The 23,051-nt window shown below is 40.4% G+C and overlaps 1 protein-coding gene across 1 annotated transcript; it reads left to right on the top strand.

The window, feature by feature from the left end:
• The first annotated feature begins 581 nt into the window (after positions 1-581).
• Positions 582-22,627, top strand: IYD (iodotyrosine deiodinase). The gene is given in 6 exon segments (XM_042476574.1): positions 582-889; positions 10,208-10,399; positions 12,047-12,206; positions 14,784-14,868; positions 14,870-14,941; positions 17,831-22,627. Coding segments are annotated over 6 exon segments (882 nt in total). The 5' UTR covers positions 582-699; the 3' UTR covers positions 18,014-22,627.
• The last annotated feature ends 424 nt before the right edge of the window (positions 22,628-23,051 follow it).

Below are 23,051 nucleotides of genomic sequence, written 5' to 3'. Positions count from 1 at the left end.
TTTGTCATAGATAGAACTATCTTCTCAGTTTTATGGCAGATAAATACCATGAATGGTTGTATACTATGGGCCTATTCACCTCTTTAATATACCATGAACTTTGTACTTTAGCTTCACTGCTTGTTGAATGGCTGTGGTCTTGGTGAGCAGCATGCAAAAATCAGTATAATGGCTAACCAGTATAACTGTGGTCAAATCATCTTCCATTTTGAAATTTTGATAAGCTGAAGGGTTAAAAGGTAAAGGTAAAGGTTTTCTCTCCACATGACTGAATTTTAATTGTTTTTAAATATTTGTTGTAAAGTTTTTAAAGAGCCACTTGTGAGCCACTCTGGGTCCCTTTCTGGGAGAAAAGCGGCATAAAATGATATAAATATACAGTAAATATAAATAATAATATTGAGCACTAGCATTGATTCAGGTTTTGCAATGGCATGGCTATCTCAAGGATAAAATAAACAGACCTAATCTTTGGAATGAATCCAGAAATTGCTGGAGGTTGAAGAGCAAATGATATGTGTGAAAGGTTTCTGGCTGCCAGCAACCAAGGACTGAACATTGACCTTTTAAAAAAAAACCTTACATATTGTTCCACCTCTTTTACATCTATCATTCTCAGTCTCACCCCAAGGATTTTTAAAAAGGAAAGGGTTTGCTTTCCAAGGAAGGTGTCTGGCACATTCTGGAGCTGGAAGCACCATGATTATGGCACTCTCCTCCCTAACCCCAGTCTTTGTGGCAATTATCTGTGTCTTGATTGGAATAATAGTCAAAGGCAACAGGACGAGCAATAAGAAAGAGCCAAGGAAAACAAGCAAGAAGGCAGAGTCTCGCCCATGGGTGGATGATGATTTAAAAGACAACACAGATCTTCACCCTGTAGAAGAAGGTAAGTAAAAAAAGAAGAAGAATGTACAGTATCTGTATGCTGCTGTTCTTCTAGCTTGGGGAAGAGAGGAGACGCATGATCCTTTCAACCAAGTTAGCATGTCATTGATGGCTCCTAAGTGGTTGACATCCATCTCTTGGAAGGAAATGAGTAAGGGTTACTGATGGTAGCCAAGGTCCCATGTCGCTTCAGCATAGCATAAACATCATACAATGCCTATACTGCATACCAACACAGCACAATGTATATGAATCAATTGTTAAAGGCAGGGTTATCAACCCATTTTGAAATTGCAATATACAATGCACACAGGCAATGCATAGAGGCAATGCACACTCATATCTGACTGTGCATACTTTACTGTGCAATGGGTCTGGTTAAATTGTCTGGATTACAACTGTTATGCTGGTTGGGGGATTCTGGGAGTTATAGCAATAGCAAGTACATTTCTATACCGCTTATCAGTGCACTTAAGCACTCCTTAAGCAGTTTACAATGTGTAAGCTAATTGCCCCCAACAATCTGGGTACTCATTTTAGTGACCTTGGAAGGATGCAAGTCTGAGTCAAGCTTGAGACCTTCCGCTGGTATTAAACTGGCAAACTTATGGTTTGTGAGTAAGTGGCTGCAGTACAGTGGTACCTCGGGATACGAAATGCGCGGGTTACGAAATTTTCGGGTTACGAAAAAAATCCATTTAAAAAAACTGTTCCGGCTTACGAATGTTTTTTCGGGTTACGAAAAATTTTTTTGGTGCTTTTCGGCGCTATTTCACACGAAATCGCGGCTTTTCCCCATTAGCGCCTATGGGTTTTCGGCTTACGAAGGCTTTTCGGGTTACGAAAGCGGCGGCGGAACGAATTAATTTCGTAACCCGAGGTACCACTGTACAGGCATTTAACCACTGCGCCACCAGGGCTCCACCAGAGTTGCAGTCCAAACAAGTGACTGAGAAGAGCAAAGTGGCAATGATAACATCTCTATCCATGGCACCTCCTATATGACAGCCTAGTATTTCCAGTTGGTGAAGGATTTGACTGGCAAAAGAAGCCATGGACTACTAAGGGGAATGAAGTGCTGCATACATACACACATACATACAGGAGCCCTGGTGGCGCTGTGGAGGAGCTTTGGTGGCGCAGTGGTTAAATGCCTGTACTGCAGCCACTCACTCACAAAACATAAGGCTGTGAGTTCAATCCCAGCCAAGGGGGCTCAAGCTTGACTCAGGCTTGCACCCTTCTGAGGTCGCTAAAATGAGGACTCAACTTGTTGGGGGGCAATTAGCTTACACATTGTAAACTGCTTAGGGAGTGCTTAAGTGCACTGATAAACGGTATAGAAATGTACTTGCTATTGCTATTGCTACAGTACCACTGTAAACTGGTTGCACTCTTGATATCCCTGATTAATATTGATATCTACCTACTAACATAGATATCTACTGAGAAATAGGTTCCATAGAGTTCAGTGGATAAACAAGTGTAGAACTGCAGCCTAAAACACATTATGTGCTCTGATGAGTGTATTTTAATAGTTTTTTAGTATTGTATTTTCACTGTGGGAATATGTATTTTTAATTGTGCTTTTCATTTTAACATGCTATACCACATCTTGAGCCTTGAGAAGAGGTGGCAAAGGGGGGGAGGGTATTTATTTATTTATTAAAGAGATATTTAGTGGTGTGTAAATGGATCCTCTATCTAGAGCAATATTCTGTGTATGACTAGCTTTAACTGGATTGGGCCTTTTTAAAAATTTTTTTTACAAAAAGGCACCAAATGTTGGTGTCCATGCTTTGAAAAATACCAATAAACCAGTCTAATATATACTATGTCAGATGGAGAGTATGTCAGTTCCATGCCCTATACATGTATGCCATACCAATGGATTCAGATAGATTTTAAACAATAATAACAACTTCTCTTGTCATGTTAAAAAATTTTTTTTAAAAAAATAAGCAAACAGATTTGAAATAAGGGAATGTGGCCAATGCTAAATAAAACTCAGTTTGCAATGACTTATTATAAACAAAGTTGTTGTTTTTCTGTGTCTGCTTTCTTCTTCCAACCCATTTCTCAGTTCATTTATTGAAATAATTCAAATAACAAATATGCTGTTTTAAAGATTTACCCTTAGATTTGAATGGTTTTTAGAAGGAGGATGCTTTATAAGAAGACAAAAAACTATCCCCAGTTATGTGTTCTGTCTACTGAACAGAATAACCTAAGAGATATCTATGGATCTATAGACATTCCTACTTTGCTACCTATCAAGAAAATATTAATTTCTTCTTGTGCTGCACTCAGTTAAAGTCCAGGATCTCTGCCAATCATGCACTTTTAAATCTCTAGGGAAATAAAAATGGCTAAACTAATCCTGCTGTGAGAAAATGTTCTTTTATGCTGGTGACTGCAGTTCTTAGACTAACACAGAATAACACAGAGAAATACCTTCTGTGCAGCAAGTCTGTGCAGCATAAGGTAGATGTATAAAACCAGCTTGCTTAGGACAGGCACAGGTGCTTTTCCTTGCCCATGACAGCTGCCTGTTTGTGGTGGACAGATTGTCCGATTTGATTAGGAGTTAGAATACAACAAAATTCAAAACCTACAAACAGCAATGCTTTTATTAGAACAATGAAAAAGCACAGGAAAAAGATCGTGCAAGCTTTCAAAGCTATACTGGCTTCTTCATCAAGAAAAGATGTTTAAAATTATAGAGGAGTCACAGGCCTACATTTTGTCTCAGATGTTACCTCTGTTGTTAATTAACATTTTTTTGGTGCTATATAGGTAAAACATGACAGTTGTAGTCCAAATGAAAGAGTTTTACATTTGTTGGAGGTAAAACCCGGGAAGAGTTGAGTCCCTTGCCTCCCATTTGTTTCAGAGTCCCCTGTTGTAGATAAATTTGATATCTTCAAATCCAAGAAATCTAAATCTTGATAAATTCCACAGGTTATCTTTCACTTCCTTCTGTAGCTCCCTGTAAGGATTAAGGGCAGCTGCAAGATTTTAGGGGCTATTGGGCAACATGCTCCTTGTTGTTTCTGTTAACTTGGAAAAGGAATAGATGGAACCATGGAAATGGTGTGTCCTTGCTTTTGCTCACCCTGAATGCTTTCTGCCAGGGATGGGCTGCAAAACATGCTGGCCACCTTTCCCCAATTAAAACTCTTGGAGTGGCATTCACCATTAAAGCAAGATGCAACATTTTTCCTTTCTTTTGCATCTCAAAAGATTTTTTATGAAGCCAAAAGTGGACAGCAAGACCTTGGTCTATTCAGTTAGCGCAGTGTTTCTCAAATAGTGGGGCGGGCCCCCCAGGGGGGGCGCGAGGCTCCATAAAGGGGGGCGCGAAGCTCTGTTATGCAGAGGTGTACTTATAACAATTTTATAGACAAATGATACTATTTACAGTCGCGCGGGGGGGCACGAAATGTTTTCTTCTTCCTAGGGGGGGGCATGACAGAAAATAATTGAGAAGCACTGATTAGCGTGACAATGACACATTAATTGATATATTGCCGTTCTTCTCTTTCCTTCCAGTAAATGGCCACCCTTCCTGCTTACTGGGCCTAACCCTGCTAGGACCTCCAAGCTCAGTTCATTTTTTATCCTGTACATACTTCCTCCAAATGAGCTCAAGCTGGCAGATAGGGATCCCCATTTTATCACAACACTCCTAAAGAGAGAAATAGGCAGATCTGGTGACCAGTGGATGAACAAAAAAGTGAATATGAACAGAGATCTCCCTTTTATCAGTTGAGTAGTCCAATCACTATACCACATTGACCTTTTTATATAAGACACCAATCAAATTCTGTGTAAATTTCCATGTGGGACAACGAGGCAATGAAATAAATGGCTTGCATGGAAACATTCCAAGTGAGAGAACTGAATCAAAGCCATACCACCTGGTATACTTACTAACCCCATCAAGTGAGAGAGAGAATCAAATTGCATTGCTGCTCCAGACCAGCATGGCCTTATAGAGTTAAGGCAGAGGAAGAGATATGGCATTTATCTAGGAAATAACGTGCCTCTGACCCAGCTGTCTATTACATTTCAGTTCACTGAACTGCTTGGGTAGATTCACTAGAGTCACTTATAATGGAGTTAGATTGTGGACTGAAAAAAATTAAGGTTGCTATAAAGAAGGTATTGTGTGTGAGGGTTTTTTTTCCGGGAGGGGAGGGGGTCTTTTTTTTTTTTTTGCTTGCAAGAGGTTGTTTTTTTTTTAAAGCACGATCAGCAGATCAATGATTTGCTAAGTGGAAAGTGTGCAGAGCTGTCTTAAATATCACTACTGTAGATCAGTTTTATTTTCCTGTTTCTGACTCACAGGTGTTTCCATCTTATACCAGTATGAAAAAGGTGCTCGTAACACAACACACCCTAAACAGGGCACCATTTAGTTATCAAATGATGGTGATCATTATTTCAATAACATTATACCCTTTAATGTCCAGATTTGGTAGACACAATCCAAATTAATCTTCTGCCAGCTCACGTTTTCATCTGCTTTTACAAAGTTCCAATTTCTCTCTCATACTTTCTCCTTTTGTTCTTGGTTTACTTCAGTTACTGCAAACTAAGTTCAAAGTGCAAAACTAGTTTGTATTTCGTTATCTCAGCAATAGAGTCAGAAGAAATGGGGGTGGAAACCTTGTCCTTCTCAGTAGGATTAAGCAAAAGTAAACTGCTACAGCCTCTTCTAGTCTGTTTATTCTTTCTCACCAGTAATTTCTGCCAGCTTGACCATACTCTGCAGTTGCTTGGTCACAGCTGTTAAGAGTTTTCATCTGTGAAACCTTGGAGGATATGTCACATTAGATTATATCGTTAAAATATGAAAATATTTCTTTATTTTGAAACGTGAGAAACATGGGGTACATTGAATTCTCTGTAAAGCCACAAAGCTAAAACACCTGGGTAAATAATAGCTTGGCCACACTTATTGCAGATGAATACTTTTTTATACTAATTGAAAAAATGAATACTTTAGTCTTTAGCAAGCTGAATTTAAGTAGTGTCTAGATAGACGTTGGTTTTTGCACTTTTCTATCAACTTTTATTGCTACTATTACCATTCCTGATAAGCAAACAAAGCTCTAACATAGGGGCGGTATAGACCGGCACTTTATACCGACCTGTATGCACAGTAAGCAGTAAGGGCTGATCATCTGCACGCTCAAAGCCCTTACTGTGCCACCCGGATGCCATCATGGCATGCATCCATCCACAAGGTGCATGCCATGATGATGCATACCAGGCGCAGCTCCCAAATGGCGCTGTGGAGAAGGGGCATCATGACGCCATGCCACGACACTTATGACCCCCCTTCTGGGATGCAAACAGAAGCCCCCTCTTTTTGCTCCTTCTGAGGCCACGGCATGTGGTTGCTGCTCCATCTGGGACTCAAAGGGGCGGCATTAAGCCACCCATCTGTAGAGGCCTATAGTAAGAGTATTTGTACCATGATAGGAATAGGATGGACTCATTTGAAATGTTCTACTCATACCATGTACTGCTAAAAAGACAAATGAGTGAGTCTTAAAGCAAATCAAGCCCGAACTTTCCCTAGAAGCCTAGACGACTAAACTGAAGCTTTCATACTTTGACTATATCATGAGAAGATTTATTAGATTTTAGATGATTTATTAGAAAAGAAAATAATGCCTGGTAAGATAGAAGGCTGTAGGAAAAGAAGAAGACCACATTACCGGTGGATCAATGCAATCAAAGCAGCCACAGCCCTGAATCTTGGAAGTGTCTTATTTACAGGGTCTCCATAAGTTGAATTTGGCTTGACAGCAGTTAACAACAACATAAAGTGATATTCCATCATCAACATTATAAGTACATAAGGATCTCGTTGCTGGATCAGACCAATGATTCATGTGGCCCAGAATTCTGCTTCTACATAGAAGGCAGACATGATTCTGTCCATTTTGAAGCAGACCCTATATCTTATGCTCTATTCCCACATTATTTGTCCATATAGACCTGAATCCTATACAACAGTGTCCCTGGTCTTGGTGTCCTCTAGTGTGAAGAGAGGTGGTGGTGTGCCTGGCCCTCTCCTTCAGTGCCTCTGCATCATCTTACTCATGAGTATGATGACATGGTGGCAGCAAGGTAGAGGGAGCCTGGCGCTCTCAGTGGCTCTGCATCATCCTACCCATGAGTAGGATGATACTGTGGCAGCGAAGTGGAGGGGGCTGGCCCTCTCTCTCAGTGCCTCCACATTGTCTTATTCATAGTGGTAGTGAGGCATGCAGGAGGAGGCCCAATCTGGTGTCACCCTTCTTCTGAGGTGTCACCCACTTCCCCACCACTTGGGGAAGTGATACCACTAAACCTATAGTTACTCTTGAGTAGACCAGACCCATTGAATCAATTGATTTACCTATGTATTGACTCAATTGATTCAGTGGGTATACTCTAGTTGGGATTAACCAATAGGATTCAGGCCATTGGGGATTATCAGATGGGGGGGCAGGAGTAAAGCCCATCCTTATCCCATTGTGACAGTGATCACAAGAAAGATATTCACTCATGATGCACTGATTCTGTCATAAACCTGTCAGATTCTTCTGTTAATGCAAAATGAAGGGCAAGGATGGGACAACTCCACCTAACTGACAGGACAATGACAGAATTGGCATGACATCATATGAAAAAAGTCTTTTGTGCAACTGCTGTCATTTGCACTTCCTGGATGGGATAATGTCCAGATTAGCATGACATTGTCTGACAGTCCTTCCCACGATTGTGCAGGAAGGACAGGACAAAGGTGTCCCGTCCACCATCTGAATTGTTTGACTCTAGATGTAGTACTCAAGCAAGGAAGCCATGGTTCTGTGTCTCAAATCCTGAGCAGGGCTGTTAAAGATAAGATGACCTGGAGGTGTCTCACTCATAGGGTTGCCATAAGTCATATGGCCTGGCTGCATGATAAAAGAAAGCCAAAATAGAGTGGGAGAGGAGTGGCTTTCTCTGTGCCTCTTTGCATGCTATAGTAGTACTTCTGTTTCCTTCCCGAGGAAGACAGTAATAAAAGCATACCTTTTGTGATATGGATTTCTCCAGTGCCACAAAAGGCACACTTTCCCACCCATCTCCCTCTGGAAAAGAATGGAAGTGGTACAGAGAGATACGGAGAAAGCCAGTACTCTCCCACTCCATTTTGGTTTTCTTTTCTCCTGCAATAAGGCTCAAAAAAGTCAACAACTGTGGTTAACAACAAATCACTTTTTATCCCAGAGTTTAGCCACTAGGCAGCACTTGATTTTGTTGTATGTGTGTGGAGTTAAGAGGGAGGTTTTGCCCTCTCATTTTTTTTACTTAAGAGACACAGTAAAGTTCCCAGCTAGCTAACCTAATCTGCATGTCCTCTGGCTCTAAACCTCTTATGACAGAGGTGTACAGATTCCATATTGGTGTGTGTGTGTGCATTCATTATTATCTTCTACAAGGGAGCAATATAAACATAATTTTACTATTTTGAAAAAAAAAAACGTGGTGATAAACAAGGAGAACTACATATGTAATTGTAGAATTTCATGCATGTCTACTGAGAAGTATATTTCATTGACTAACAGGTAGTTCTGTTAAGGATGGCAGCCTAAACAATTGATTCAACAGGCTTAGATTGGATACTAATGCAATCCTAGCAAATGTACCTGGGACTAAGCACTATTTACTTTAATGAGACTTACATTCAGTTAAACATGCATAAGATTGTGCTGTGGTTTTCAGGTGGACTTTGTTGGAATTTGCAAAAACAAAATATAAAAACATGAGATTTTTTTAAAAATTATATATCAAGTCAGAACGGGAACTATTAAGATTTGACCCTTAGGTTCATTAATGAAAGCTAGCATTTATATTTTGGGATCACATATACCACTTTTTCCCATAATACATTTCAGTTGCTTTTAATTAGCTTATACATTAATAAAGATATCTTCTTAATGGCCTGTTACAGACAGCCAAAATAAAGCTGCTTCGAGTCACAGTGGAGGTATGGTGTTTCAATGATGCATGCGTCCTAAGAGTCCAGAAGCCACACCAAAGCCACGCTCCAATCTTTAGGGCTGGAGCGTGGCTTTGGTGCAATTTCTGGACTCTTAGGACGCATGCATCATTGAAACACCATACCTCCACTGCGATTCGAAGCAGCTTTATTTTGGCTGTCTGTAACAGGTCAATGTTTTACTGGTTTTGCAATGGCACTAAAAAGAATATTAATAATAATTTAATAATTAATAATAATTTGTTTTATTTATATACTGCTATTCCAAAGATCATAGCGGTGAACAGCAAGTAAGCTAATTAGCAAGTAAGCTAATTTGCCCCCAACAGTCTGGGTACTCATTTTAGCGACCTCGGAAGGATGCAAGTCTGAGTCGAGCTTGGGCCCTTTTGCTGGTCTTGAACTCGCAACCTTGTTGACAAAGAGAAAAGCTTTCATTGATTTTATAAGGAGCACAAAGCCAGAATTCTGATTCTCCTAACATTAGAAAATGTAACCCATGACAACATGTATTCCTTTCTCAAACTGGGACTTCAGATAATCATCAAAACCCAAAATTTCTGTAAAATCTCCTGGTACTGCCATACCCATTTTATATTCTCCAGGAAGAACATAACTGCATGTGACCAGAAAGATAGGAGTCCTATGAAAAATAGTGTACTCTCTCCTTAAGCATTAAGTTTAACTTCATCTACGTTCTGCTACCATCATGCTATATTTTATTTATTTATTTTATTTATTTACTGTATTTATACCCTGCTCTTCATCCAGAAAGGCACTCAGAGCAGCTTACAGATAATTAGTTAGATATTTCCCTACCATCAGGCTTACAATCTAAAAAGACATGACACAAAAGGAGAAGGGAATGTCTGTGGGGAAGGGGAATAAATCATCATTTTACTATGCATTGTATTTAATGGGATATGAGCATCCGTGTATTTTGGTATCCAAAAACCAAACCCCAGTAGATGCCAAGGGCCCACTGCATACCAAAGGAACAATAATACCTTTGCACAAGAATACTGTAAATGTCTAATGGAAAGATAATGATGACTTCTTACAGGCAAATTGTGCAAAACATCAGAGCAAGACCTTTGCAGGAATTTTCTTTGTCATTGTGAAATGAATAATTTTGTCAAAATCTAGGAATTGACCTTTTCAATTGGGAAAATTTTGACTGAAATTCTTTATCCCATTATGCTTCAGACACATTTCTCTCTGCCTTTATTTGATCAAGAGGGGGTAAATATGTAACTTCTGTCCCTTCTCAAACAGATGATGGTGATTGGCAAGGATTAGATGACAACATTGCTCACATCCCCTTTTCAACTGAGCGCTACTCTGAAGAGGACATGGTTAAGAGGTCAAACGATTTTTATGAACTTCTCAATAAGAGACGATCTGTCAGGTTTATAAGTGATGAGCCAGTTCCAAGGGAGGTCATAGACAATGTCATTAAAGCAGCAGGTAAAGCTCTGTATCATTGGATTCCTTGTGAATGGCAGAATGTTTGTTTTTCCAGATATTTATTGGCCTTTAGCTCTCAGAATCCCTTGCTACAATGGCCATGATGGCTGGGGCTTCTGGGAACTGAAGTACAAAGCATCAAGGATGTTAAAGGGCCTTTAATTGCCTTAGCCTGGCAGAGGCAATTCCAATAAATCTTCTGTCATCCTACTTTTTCAGTTGTTCCAATTTCTTTCTTCTTCCACTTTCTCCTTTGTCAGCTTATCTCTGTTGGTGAAAACTGTTTGCATTTAATTAGCTCAGCAGGTAGGAAAGGAGAGGGCCAGTTCATGCCCTTCCCTCAGGAAAAGGTAAACTGCTGCAGCCTCTCCTAACATGTGTGTTCTTCCTCATTAATAACTTTTGCAGTCTTGACCACACTCTGATGTGGCCTGGCCACATGTGTCCTTGTTTTCATCTGTGAAATGCTGAAGGACATGGCAAAGGCTGGGAATCACTGGGTTAAATATCTGAGTACCCATTCCAGCATCTTGTTGACTTCAGTTGCAAATGTGTCAACGACCACTAAAGTGATATTATCAAAAAGTATCTACAAGAGGAGTCAGTAATTTTAGTGAAGATGATGACACAATTTCAGCTTCAGTGCTCCTCAAAGAGGCCTCTCTCACCATTCAAGACCAGCCTTCCCAAAACTAGTGAGTCTCTTAGCTGTTTTAGACTAAATCCCCATAATATACAGCAGCATGGTTATGGAGCTTATGGAGAATGTAGTCAAATACATCTGGGAGGCACCAGGCTTGGGAAGACTGTTCTAGAAAACTGCATGTGGGTTCTTACATTAGAGGGATGTGGTGTGTATTACCAAGTTAGTGTTAGAGACTGCAAACTACAAGAACTATAGATCAGAAACTGGGGTAACGCTGAAATAGAAAGCTGCAGCATACTCTCTTTCCATATAGACTGAGGTTTCTCTCATAACTGTGGCAGAACATTGGAAAGGGTTGGAGTACCTCCCAGATGGTTTAAGAAACAGTGTAGTGTGATCCATTTTGGATACATCTGAGACAGAGATTCTTCCATGTTAATAATGGAGCCCTGGTGGCACAGTGGCTAAATGTCAATACTGCAGCCACAAGTTTGTGAGTTCGATCCCAGGTAGGACTCCGAGGTCCACTCAGCCTTCCATCCTTTTGTAGGTTGGTAAAATGAGTTTCCAGCTTGTTGGGAGCAATTGGCTCACACATTGTAAACTGCTTAGGGAGTGCTAGCTCACTGATAAGCAGTATAGAAATGTACTGGCTATTGCTGTTGCTATAACAATGCACATATATTATGCATGCAGATTAAGACATGCAGCTAAAGAAGATGTAATATATGGGTAGCTCCATGGTAGTATACATAATACAAAATAATACCACTACCATATATGAGGTTGTTGATGTGTTGCAAACCTGCTATGTGTCACTATTCAGTGTGGAAGAAACTGTGTTTTTCCTTTGCTCTATGATTCACACAGTAAAAACATTTATGGAGTCTGGAGAAGTAGGTTGAGATCTCATGAGCTGCTAAAGGTCAAAGACCCTTTTCTTTTATCATTTTGCACAGCAGATTTTTTTTATATGAACATTTCTTTTTATTTGATTGAAGGAACCTCTCCCAGTGGAGCGCATACTGAACCTTGGACCTTTGTAGTAGTTCAAGATATAGAAACAAAGCATAAGATCCGGGAGATAATTGAAGAAGAGGAAGAAATAAACTACAAGAAAAGAATGGGAGACAAATGGGTTAATGACTTGAAAAGACTGAGGTACCAATGATGCTGATTTCTCCAGATTGTAATGCTTAAAGGATGGTAATTATTATTTTGTTTGCTGAATTGGTCCAGAATCCAAACCTGCAAGATCTATCTTGAACAGGATAACATAAATATATTACCATCCAATTCACAGTAAATACTTTTATATTCGGTATGTATTCTTTGTTAAATGTTTATCTGCTTGTGGTTTTGTATCTATATTATGTATGGCTAGCATTCTATATTACAGTTAAGGGTTCGTAACCAAGCCACACTGATACATAATCAGTGACATCACATAATCATCATGATTATGGCACTATTGTCATGATTGTATCTGCCCCCCCACCCCGCAAGTCTGACCTTAACAGACACCAGCCGCATTAAGCAAAGGAGTAAAGGAGGAGCAAAGGAAATGATATGTGTTTGTGATATGTTTGTGGGAGAGATCCAGTGTGATGTTTGTACTCCCTCTTTCATGATGATTTGGTCCTGTGCTTAGGGCTTGATGGTTAACCCAACATTGTGAATTGATCTTCTAAAGGCCATTGTACAATGATAACCAATATTCTGCATTGGCAACTTAAGTAACATCTCCTAGGCCAGTGCTTCTCAATTATTTTCTGTCATGCCCCCCCTAGGAAGAAGAAAACATTTCGCGCCCCCCACGCGACTGTAAATAGTATCATGTCCCACTCACAAGCACGCTTAGCATTTGAAACAGAACAGGCAGCCTCTTGTGCCGGCAAACTACATGTCCCACTCACAAGCACGCTTAGCATTTGAAACAGAACAGGCATTCTCCTGGAGGGTTTCCCACAGGGTTGCCATAAGCCAGAAATTCTGACATACTCCAGCTCCCAGAATTCCATAGCCTTGAGACATAGACGAGTCGGGCTTTGAGTTCTGGTCCCCACAACACACTCCAGCTCCCAGAATTCCATAGCCTTGAGTCAGAAAAGATTTAAAGCATTGCCAGCCAAACTGGGTTACTTCTCCAGTGTGGATGCAGCGTGATGGGCTCCCTCCTGGGCTCCCTTTTGCCTCCCCCTCAGCCCCCCCCCCCCATGGCCCCCACAAGTCCTGCCTTCCCTCTTGTTGGGAAATGCAGGCCTGGCCAAGGGGGGAGTTGGGCACACAACAACAACAACAACAACACAGGAGGAGGGGGAGGGGGAGAAAAAAGAAGGGAAAGGAGAAAGAAGAAAGAAGAAGAAAGAAGAAGAATAGGAAAAAAGATACAAAGAAGAGGAGGAGGAACGGGAAGAAAAGGAAGAGGAGGAGGAGGAGGAGGGGAAAGAGGAAGAGAAAGAGGGGAAGAAAAATAGGAGGAAGAGGAGGGGGAAGAGAAAGAGGGGAGGAAAAAGAATAAGAGGAGGAGGAGGGAAAGAGGAAGAGAAACAGGGGGGAAAAGAGGAAGCAGCTTGCCTGCAATTTGCAAACCCCTCTCCAGGCTCCAGCCTTGGGCCCGCGCGAGGCTCGAAAGAGAGGAAGCTCCTCCTCTTCAGGCTGGCTGGCCAATGGGGAAGACTGGAGCTGGGACAGGCTCCTGCAGCAGGAGCAGGCTGTCCAGCCATTGGCCAGGCAGCCTGAACAGCAAGAACCTCGCGTCCCCCCTGGGGGGGCGCGCCCCACTATTTGAGAAACACTGTCCTAGGCCAACTTCCCAAGCCTACTTAACAGCCAGTAATCACATTGGACAAAGGAGGTATGTTTGGTTGCTTTATGTTCACCTTGTGCTGATTGGAGTACAAGCAAGATGGCATTTCCATCCCCTTCCTGATAGTGACTGAAGCTGTGACGAGGAATTGTAAGAAGGATGGGCCAAGAGAGCTTACTTATGTAGCTGTGTTTGTCTTGCAATGGCCTTTGGTAACAAGCTGTAAACTGATACCAATCTGGATCAACACGGGCAAATTATCATGGTAGAGGAAGTACCAACATCACATTGGCTTTTCTCCACAAATATGCGCATTACAATCCTATCCCATCTGTACAACCAAATGAATAAATTAGAATTTGCTTTAATAATGAAATTACACTTCCCACACTTCCAAAATGACACCATTCCTCATAATATTTCCCGCATACCTCAACCTGACCTTTTTAGGTTATTGTTTAACATGGCATTCCTCCAGAAGAAGAATCCTTGGTTGGTTCTAATAAAACAGGGATAGGCAAAGTATACCCCCTTTTCTGAAGCTGAACCAGAAGATCCAAGAGACCCCCTTTAATATAGGGATGAGAAGGATATCTATAGAAATATCTTCAGTCTTGTTCTTACTAGAGGGGAGAGAATCTCACCTTTGTGTCCATTAAAGTCTACTATGTCAGCTAACAATAAAAATGAAGGGCAATGTGGTCTGATCTGAAATTTTGGCCATACACTTAATACATCTGCCTAGAAAGATGGCAGATGGAGCAATCTCACAACTTTTTAAGAACATTTTGATGGAATGATTTGAACCAGTTTCTTTTTTTAAACAAACAGATGTATTGTTGTACATTTTCAGGTGTTTTTTTATAGCCAGTGCAGAGATTTAATGTAACTCTACTGATTGAATAACTTTTTTTTTAATGTTTTCCTAGGACAAACTGGATCAAAGAATATTTGGACACAGCTCCCTACCTGCTCCTTATTTTCAAGCAGGTATATGGAATACTTCCAGATGGAAAAAAAGAAAACTCACTACTACAATGAGATCAGTGTTTCTATTGCTTGTGGCATTCTCCTCGCTGCACTCCAGGTATGCTTGCAATTTGGGTATATGAGCAAGAGTAGACAAGGGTGAAACATAGTAAATGTGCAGCAGTATTCAAAATAGTAATCCCTAGGGAATTAACACAAGTTTCCCCCTTACTGTAAACTGTCTTCTATGAAGAACTGTTCCATAGGCTCAGGAAGGAAAAGAGTAACTCAGTAGTATCATGCTGGCAAGCATTTGTCCAAACACAACCATGATGGCAGAATAATTTGCAGTGGGTAGATTTGCTGAATCTTTGATGGAACATGCAGGCAACCACACTATAGCTTTCAACTGCAGCTCCCATCATCCTCTAAAATTGATGGTACTGGCTAGGACTGATGGAAGTTGTAATCTAACAACAGCTGGATGTATGGAGATGAGATGACAAATTTAGTTTTAACAATCATCATTGGGGACAAAGGCAGGAGGAAGAATGTTGCCTAAAGCCAAGGTGAGTAGCTAACCATATGAATGAGTATTGGAATGTAATGTGATAAACTGACCAAGAGAGCCCTCATGAGGCTGGAGGGTTGGTTAGTGTTATAATGAAGCACACAAAGCCTGCTTATATAGGTCTGTCCCTGGAGTCTCCACCCATGCATCTGAGGAAGCAGACACACATCTACGAAAGCTCATGCTTCTTTCTTTCAGATAGTCTCAAAGGTGCTACAAGATTTCTTTGTAAACTTATTTTCCAGACTAATACATCTGGAAAACATGTCTGGGTTTTCCAGTCTTTGAATTCAGTAAAGCATATGTAAAGCTAGAGGGGCATATATTCCCTAGCTCTGCCTTAGAATTATAGAATCATAGGAGATTATCAGATGGGGAAAAGGACATCCTTGTCCCATCCTTTTCCCACCCTGGTGGCATAGTGGTTAAATGTCTGTACTACAGCCACTCACTCAGAAACCAAGGTTGTGAGTTCAGTACCAGCCAGGGGCTCAGGGTTGACTCAACCTTGCATCCCTGGTAAAATGAGTACCCAGCTGTTTGGGGGCAATTGGCTTACACATTGCAAGCCACATAGGGAGTGCTTAAGTGCACTGAAAAGCAGTATTTGCTATTATGGCGTGATTGCAAAAATATTTTCATATGATGCCACGTTTATCCTGTCATTGAACTACAACTGACCATGATTGCGTGAAAGATTTTCATATGACATTGCACTTATCCTATCATTATCCCATAATTGAAGTGGAATTGTCCTGTCATTTTGTATTAATGGGAGTTTGCATTAATACCCATCTTGTCCCTGTTTGATAATCTCCTTAAGGGCCATCCAGTTCAACCCCCTGCCATGCAAGAACTTTCAATCAACGTACCCCTGACAGATGGCCATCCAACCTCTTCTTAAAGACCTCCAAAGAAGGAGACTCCACCACACTCTGAGGGACATTAAGAGAAAACTATCAAAATGAAAAATATGCAAGAACAGTGTCTTGCACAGGGGTAGGACTCATATGGCTCTTCAGATGTTGCTGGACTGCAGGCCTCAGAAGCCATAGCCACTATTGTCAATGGTGAAGGATTTTGAGAGTCCAGTAATATCTAGAGGATTGCATGATTCCTTACTTGGTCTTGGAGCATCTTAAATACAAAGAGAGTATATTATGGCATGAGTTTTTGCAGACTCCAATCCAGTTCATCAGAAGCTTGTGCCATAATGAATACGTTATGTAAATGATACAAGATTTCTGACATTAATACATGAGCCTCCTGTCTCACTGCAGTTTTGTTGTTTAAGGAAATTGAAACATACTGGTTTCATTATTGCACTTCTCTGAAATAGTGCAGAGGTGCTGCTTTTTTATGATCAATGCTCCCATGTTCTCCCTTCAGCACAATCTTCCTATTCCCACCTATCTGCCCTAAGCTCTATTCAGCATGCCTTTTGGTTTTTTTATTTTTATTTTTAACATAATTGTGAAGTCATGGTGGTGTGGTTTCATTTTCAAAAGAAAAAGAGAAGAGAAGAAATAGAAAATAAAGAATAACAGCCTAATTGGGAATAGCAAAGGGGAGAGGGGAAGAGGAGGAGAAACATACCCAATAACACCATGTCACTGTCCAATTGCAGCAAAAGGGATGTATTTTATCTCAGGACTAATGGTAAAGCAGCAGTATTGGGAGCTTATCAATCATTTTCCCATCCATGAAAAGGGATGCTCTACCAGTGCTTAAAAGACAAAGCAGCAACAAGAGAAAGACAATGTCAAGTATGGCCAAAGATGGTGGTTGGTGGTTTAATTTTGGTTTAAAAGCCTTATGTGATAATATCCTTCCCATTCTATTTGCAAATAGAGCTATTGGAATTATGCATTTTATATTCCAGATCATCATTTTTTACCATTAGCAATTGTATTAACTTCATGAAGATATATTATACAAAAAAGTATTTAAAATAGGCTACTCAGCCATAGAATAGTTAAACAGAAGTGACACCTTAAAATTAATCAGGATCAGTGAAGAACAGGATCAAAAAACACTTGTCACATTTCACATTTTAAGTAAGGTGGGTATAAACCTATTCCATGCTGCAAATTTTCAGCCAAAATAAGTTCAAATATGTAGTTAAAATTTGTGGGTCAAAGCACTCCAGTCCAAAGTAATTAGTGTAATTTAAGAAACCTGTTATTTATGCTGTCTAGCCAGCTATTATGTATTATGTTAATTATATCTGAGACTCAGTATATGGTGTTATTTAAGATTAGGTAAGCATATTTTAATAAGTCTATTTTTATTTTATGATAGCTTTTTAAAGGTATGATGGAAATCTGAACTATCTAGGCACCTAGGAGGTTTATAGAACAGTGGTAAGGATGGCAAAGGATACTATTTGTACAATATTTCCATAGGGTTTCAATATTCCTCTCTCTTTTGTTTTAGAATGTGGGTCTGGTGACAGTCACCTCTACTCCCCTAAACTGTGGTCCCCGCCTCAGAGTTTTGCTTGGACGTCCAGCAAATGAAAAGTTACTTATGCTGCTGCCTGTTGGGTACCCTAGTAAAGATGCCACTGTGCCAGATTTGGCACGGAAGCCATTGGATGACATTATGGTGGTTATATAAACAGGGACCTATTGGGAAGAGACCCTTAAAATGTATTACTCTTAAAAGTGTATTCTCTGAGATGCTCATTTTCTTTGAACATTTTCACAGAACCTATTCAAATGTGCTATAGCTAGACATGCTTTAGCTAGACATCCTTCAGCTCATGCTTATCTATATCAGACAGAGAATTGCATGTGTGCATTGAATGTACCCAGAAACCTAGTTACATGTCACTGGCTCAGTTCCAGACTTGGGAAAGTTATTTTGCTCTTCAGCTCCCAGCAATCCCCATGTAGCATAGCCAATAACCCTGCTATCTGGGAAACTTCTAGCAACTGAAGTCCAAAAAATTAATTTTTTATGTCAAAGTTTAGTCAAGGCTAAAGGCAAACCTTTAGAGGAGGCTTTAGCATCCCTGCATTAGTGCTTGACCTATACACCCTTCAGAAACACTGTTTAGTGTGTATCTCCAGCTGTTTATATTCTGACACCTTCAAAGCACAGATAATGACAACAGGTACATTTGTTAATAACAGTAACCAATCAGAATAAAGTAAACTTGACTGGAGCAGATATTGATTAATAGGATTGCTTATTTCAAGGGCAAGCATGCAGTGACATTTATATGGCTTTCATCACTTTAATTTCCACACTCTCTGATCTGGATAACCCTTTCTTAATATTTTGGTTATTTTGATTTGAATCACATGTATGTGGTAGTACAGTCAGTTTCCTGTTATCCATGGTGCTCTCTCTGAATATAAATATTGTTTTATATTTACTTGGTGAATCACCATCTCAGCCTTAAGTCCTGATTAGGAACAAAATATTTACAGTTTTTAAGCATCACTGTGTGGTTTCATAGGCTGTAAAAATGTAGTAGGGAAATATAGGCCTTTTCCTCTCAAGTGAATAACCATTAGAAAAGCATAATACTTTCCAGCTGTCCTGATTTGCCAGGGACTATCCTGGCACTTTTATCAACTGCTTTTAAAATAGTTCAGTTTCTTTCTCCTCCTCCCATTTTCTCCCTTTCTCCTCAGCCTATTTCATTTGCTGCTGAGTTCAAAGTGTAAAAGTAGTTTGCACCCCAAGACTGCAGGAATAGTATAAGGAAAGCTAAAGCTCAAAATAAGCTGAGACTGGCTAGGCAAGGAAAGAGCATCAAAAAGGGAGTTTTCAGATATATTTGAGGCAAAAGAATGAACAAGGAGACACCGGGGTCACTATTCAACAAGGATGGCAGAATGCTAACAGATCTCATTGAAAAGGCAGAACTATTCAATACCTATTTTGCTTCAACCCCTCCCCCACAAAAGAGAGAGAGAGAGAGAGAGAACGAACTATGTACTGCCATGCAGCAACAGAGACCTTGGCAATTACAAATTAAAACTGATAGGGAGTATGTCAGGAATCACCTAGCTAACATAAATGAGTTCAAATATGCTGGGCCAGATGAACTGCATCTCAAAGTACTGAAGCAACTTGCTGATGTACTCTGATCCGCCTGCCATCATTTCTGAGAAATCTTGGGAAACAGATAAAGTGCCAATAACTGGAGAAAGGAAACCATTGTTTATCTCTTCAAAAAGAGCAGACAAGAAGATCAGGAAACTATAGACCAGTCACCCTAACCTCAGTACCAGGAAAAATATTAGAACAGATTATACAGGTGTCTGTCTGCAATTATCTTGATAACAATACAGTGATTGGGAGAAGCCAGCATGGGTTTGGCTTCCAATTTGGAAAAATGGCCACAGAAGTGACTTACAGGACCTGAATTCAACACTGGACGCAATGGGAAGCCATTTTGAGGGGAAAGTCAGTGTGATAAAATCAGTATAACTTTTGAATTTGGCTCAAGTCGGGTATCAGATGCAGTGCAATAAAGTCCTTAGTCTGCGTTAATGGAATCACATGAGTCTCCAGGTTGAGGAAATAATAGTCTCCCTATATTCAGCATTGGTCAGGCCTCAACTGGAGTACTGTATTTAGTTCTGGGTGCCTCATTTTAAGGATATAGACAAGTTAGAGCAGGTTCAGAAAAGGATAACATGGATTACAAGAATTAAAGCAAAGAAAACAAAGGAGGGAAGGTTGAAGGAGCTGAGCCTGTTCAGACCCTTGCTCTTCCTGGCTTGTTAAACAGGCCTGAGGAGGGCTGGTGGAGTGGGTACGGGAAGTGATTAATGCTTCTTTACAACAAGGCAAGGTCCCAACACACTTAAAGGAGGCTGTGCTAAGACCTCTTTTGAAAAAGCTTTCCCTGGATCCTACTGTACTACAGACAAGTCTCCAACCTTCCATTTCTGGGAAAGGTGCTGGATCGTGTGGTGGCTTCCCAACTCCAGATGTTCCTGGATGGGACAAATTATCTAGTTTCATGTCAGTTTGGTTTTAGGCCTAGTTCTGGGGCAGAAACAGCTTTGGTCACCTTGGTGGATGACCTACACAGAGAAGTGAACAGCGGGAGTGTGTCCCTCTTGGTTTTGCTGGACCTCTCAGTGGCTTTCGATACCATTGACCATGGTATCCTTCTGAGTCACCTCTCTGGGATGGGGCTTGGAGGTACTTTTCTACAGTGGTCCCATTCTTTCTTGGAGGGCTGCTCTCAGAGGGTGGTGCTGGGCGATTCCTGTTCAACTCCTTGGCCATTGGCCTGTGGGGTCCCTCAGGGCTCAGTTCTGTCCCCTATGCTATTTAAAATCTACATGAAACCACTGAGAGAAGTTGTCCAGGGTACTAGAGTAAAGTGTCACCTGTACACTGATGATACCCAGCTCCATCACTCTTTCTACCTAAAGCTGTTCATGTCTGGCTGCTGTAATGGATTGGGTGAGGGCTAATAAATCGAAGCTTAATCAAGACAAGACGGGGTACTCCTGGTCAGTCAAAAGACAGATCTGGGAATAGGGATTCATCCTGTGTTAGATGGGGTTACATTTCCCCTGAAAACTCAGGTTCATAGCTTGGGGGTAGTTCTGGATTCCGTGCTGAGCCTGGAAGTCCAAATATCAGCGGTGGCCAGGAGTGTTTTTGCACAGCTAAAACTTGTGCACCAACAGTACACAAGAGAAGTCAGATCTGGCCATGGTGGTACGTGTCTTGCTTACATCCCATTGGATTACTGCAATGTGCTCTATGTGGGGTTGCCTTTGAAAAGTGCTCAGAAACTTCACCTGCCCCCTAAGAGTTGCAGCCAGGCTGTTAACTGGAGCTAGCTACAGGGAGCATACAATTCCCTTGTTGCGACAGCTCCATTTACTGCCAGTCTGTTTCTGAGCACAATTGAAAGTGCTGGTCTTGACCTATAAAACCCTATACAGCTTGGGTCCAGGTTATTTAAAGGGCCATAGCTCCTGGATGAGCCCACTAGAGTATTGAGATAATTTGTAGAGGACCTTCTCTCTGTCCCACTAGCCTCTCAGGTCCATTTGGCAGGAATAAGGAAGAGGGCCTTCTTGGTGGCTTCTCCCAAGCTCTGGAACTCCCTTCCTACAGAAGCCAGGATGGCTCCATCTTTGTTTTATTTTCGAGAACAGATAAAAACATTTTTATGTTGCCAGGGTTTCACATATTGACCTGGGTGCTGTTTTGTTTTTGTTTTAAACAGTTTTAAATTTTAAATTTCAATAATGTAATGTTAATCATTTGAATTGTTTAATTGTTTTTTAAAACTTTGTATTTTTAATGTTTCATACTGTTTTAACTTAGATTGTTTTAAATTTTGTTAGCCATCTTGAGTCCTTGTACAAGGAGGAAGGTGGGATAATAATAATAATAATAATAATAATAATAATAATAATAATAATACTTTCAGATTATAGATTATATGCCCCAAAAGACCGTGGATGGGATTCAGACTTACAGTGTGTCTGCAAGAAGAACATGCTTTCCTGACAACAAAGCCCTCTTCTGCTAGATAATCTTAAGAGTTATACTGACAGAATGATATGCCAAAATGTTCTGTTTTGCTGACTAAGTTCTGCTGGTAGAAGAGCCCACATTATAGGAGGGATGAGATGGAGAAGGAACTGAGTTGTGTCACATTTAAACCCTTTCCAGCCCAGGGACAGCCAGAATGCCAGCACAAAGTTAGTGCAGAACAAGGGTAGATCTGTGTACTTTCCAGCATCCTTAGGCTCAGAGGAGTTTGGATTCAGGTGTCTTCAGCTGGCCTGGTGGCGAGCTCACTGGTCTTTGGCCTTCTTTGCCACTTAGGATGGTTCTTTATCAATGGGAGTTTAATCAGTGGGTCTTAATAGGTCTGCTCTAAATATAACTGCCTGGATCCCAACCTAACACATACAGTGAAGTAAACACAAATACAATTTATTGACTAAACTATTAAAGCAGTAGAACAGAAGGGCATACAATAACAGAGCTAATTTTAAAATATATTACCACACCATTTTTCAAAACACCTGCCAGTTGCTTTCTCAGGCCTGGATTACAAATGGTTATCTGATCAATTTCTTGTAGGAGAGCAGCTGCTGGGGGCAGGTGCCAAATGGCTGCCCCCAAACACTTCATGAAAGAAACATGTTTTGTTTTTTTTATCAATTATCAAAGCCTGGCATGGTGGCAATGGGCTTACATTAATTAATTTAAATATAGTCCCAATCCCCACCCCCCCAAAAAAAAACCCCCAACACAGCTATTTCTCTTTATAACAGTGTATCTCACAATTCTATTATTCGGGTCATGTAGTTTATTGTTAGTATTCAGAAGAAATGAAGAGTGGCTTGATTTTTTTTTTTAATTTTAATAAAACTTTATTAGTAAACACCAAACAACAAACAATTACATAACATACTCACATGTACAATCGTGCGAACAAACATACAATTTGTAAATTTACAGTATAACAATAACTAAAACAATATGCATATATCTATACATTCCACTACTCCTTTGCATAATTATACCATAATTTCTACGTCCAAGATTGTAGTACAGTACTCACTTTCATCAATCTCTTCATTCTCAATATCTTATCTCTTCAATATCTTTCTATTTATCTCCCTCTCCTCTGCTTTCTAATATCTCTCCTCCA

The sequence above is a fragment of the Sceloporus undulatus genome, chromosome 1 (genome assembly GCF_019175285.1).
Source record: "Sceloporus undulatus isolate JIND9_A2432 ecotype Alabama chromosome 1, SceUnd_v1.1, whole genome shotgun sequence".
Classification (NCBI taxonomy): Eukaryota; Metazoa; Chordata; class Lepidosauria; order Squamata; family Phrynosomatidae; genus Sceloporus; species Sceloporus undulatus.
Note: the sequence above shows the minus strand (reverse complement) of the source record. Positions and strands in the feature narration are given on the sequence as shown.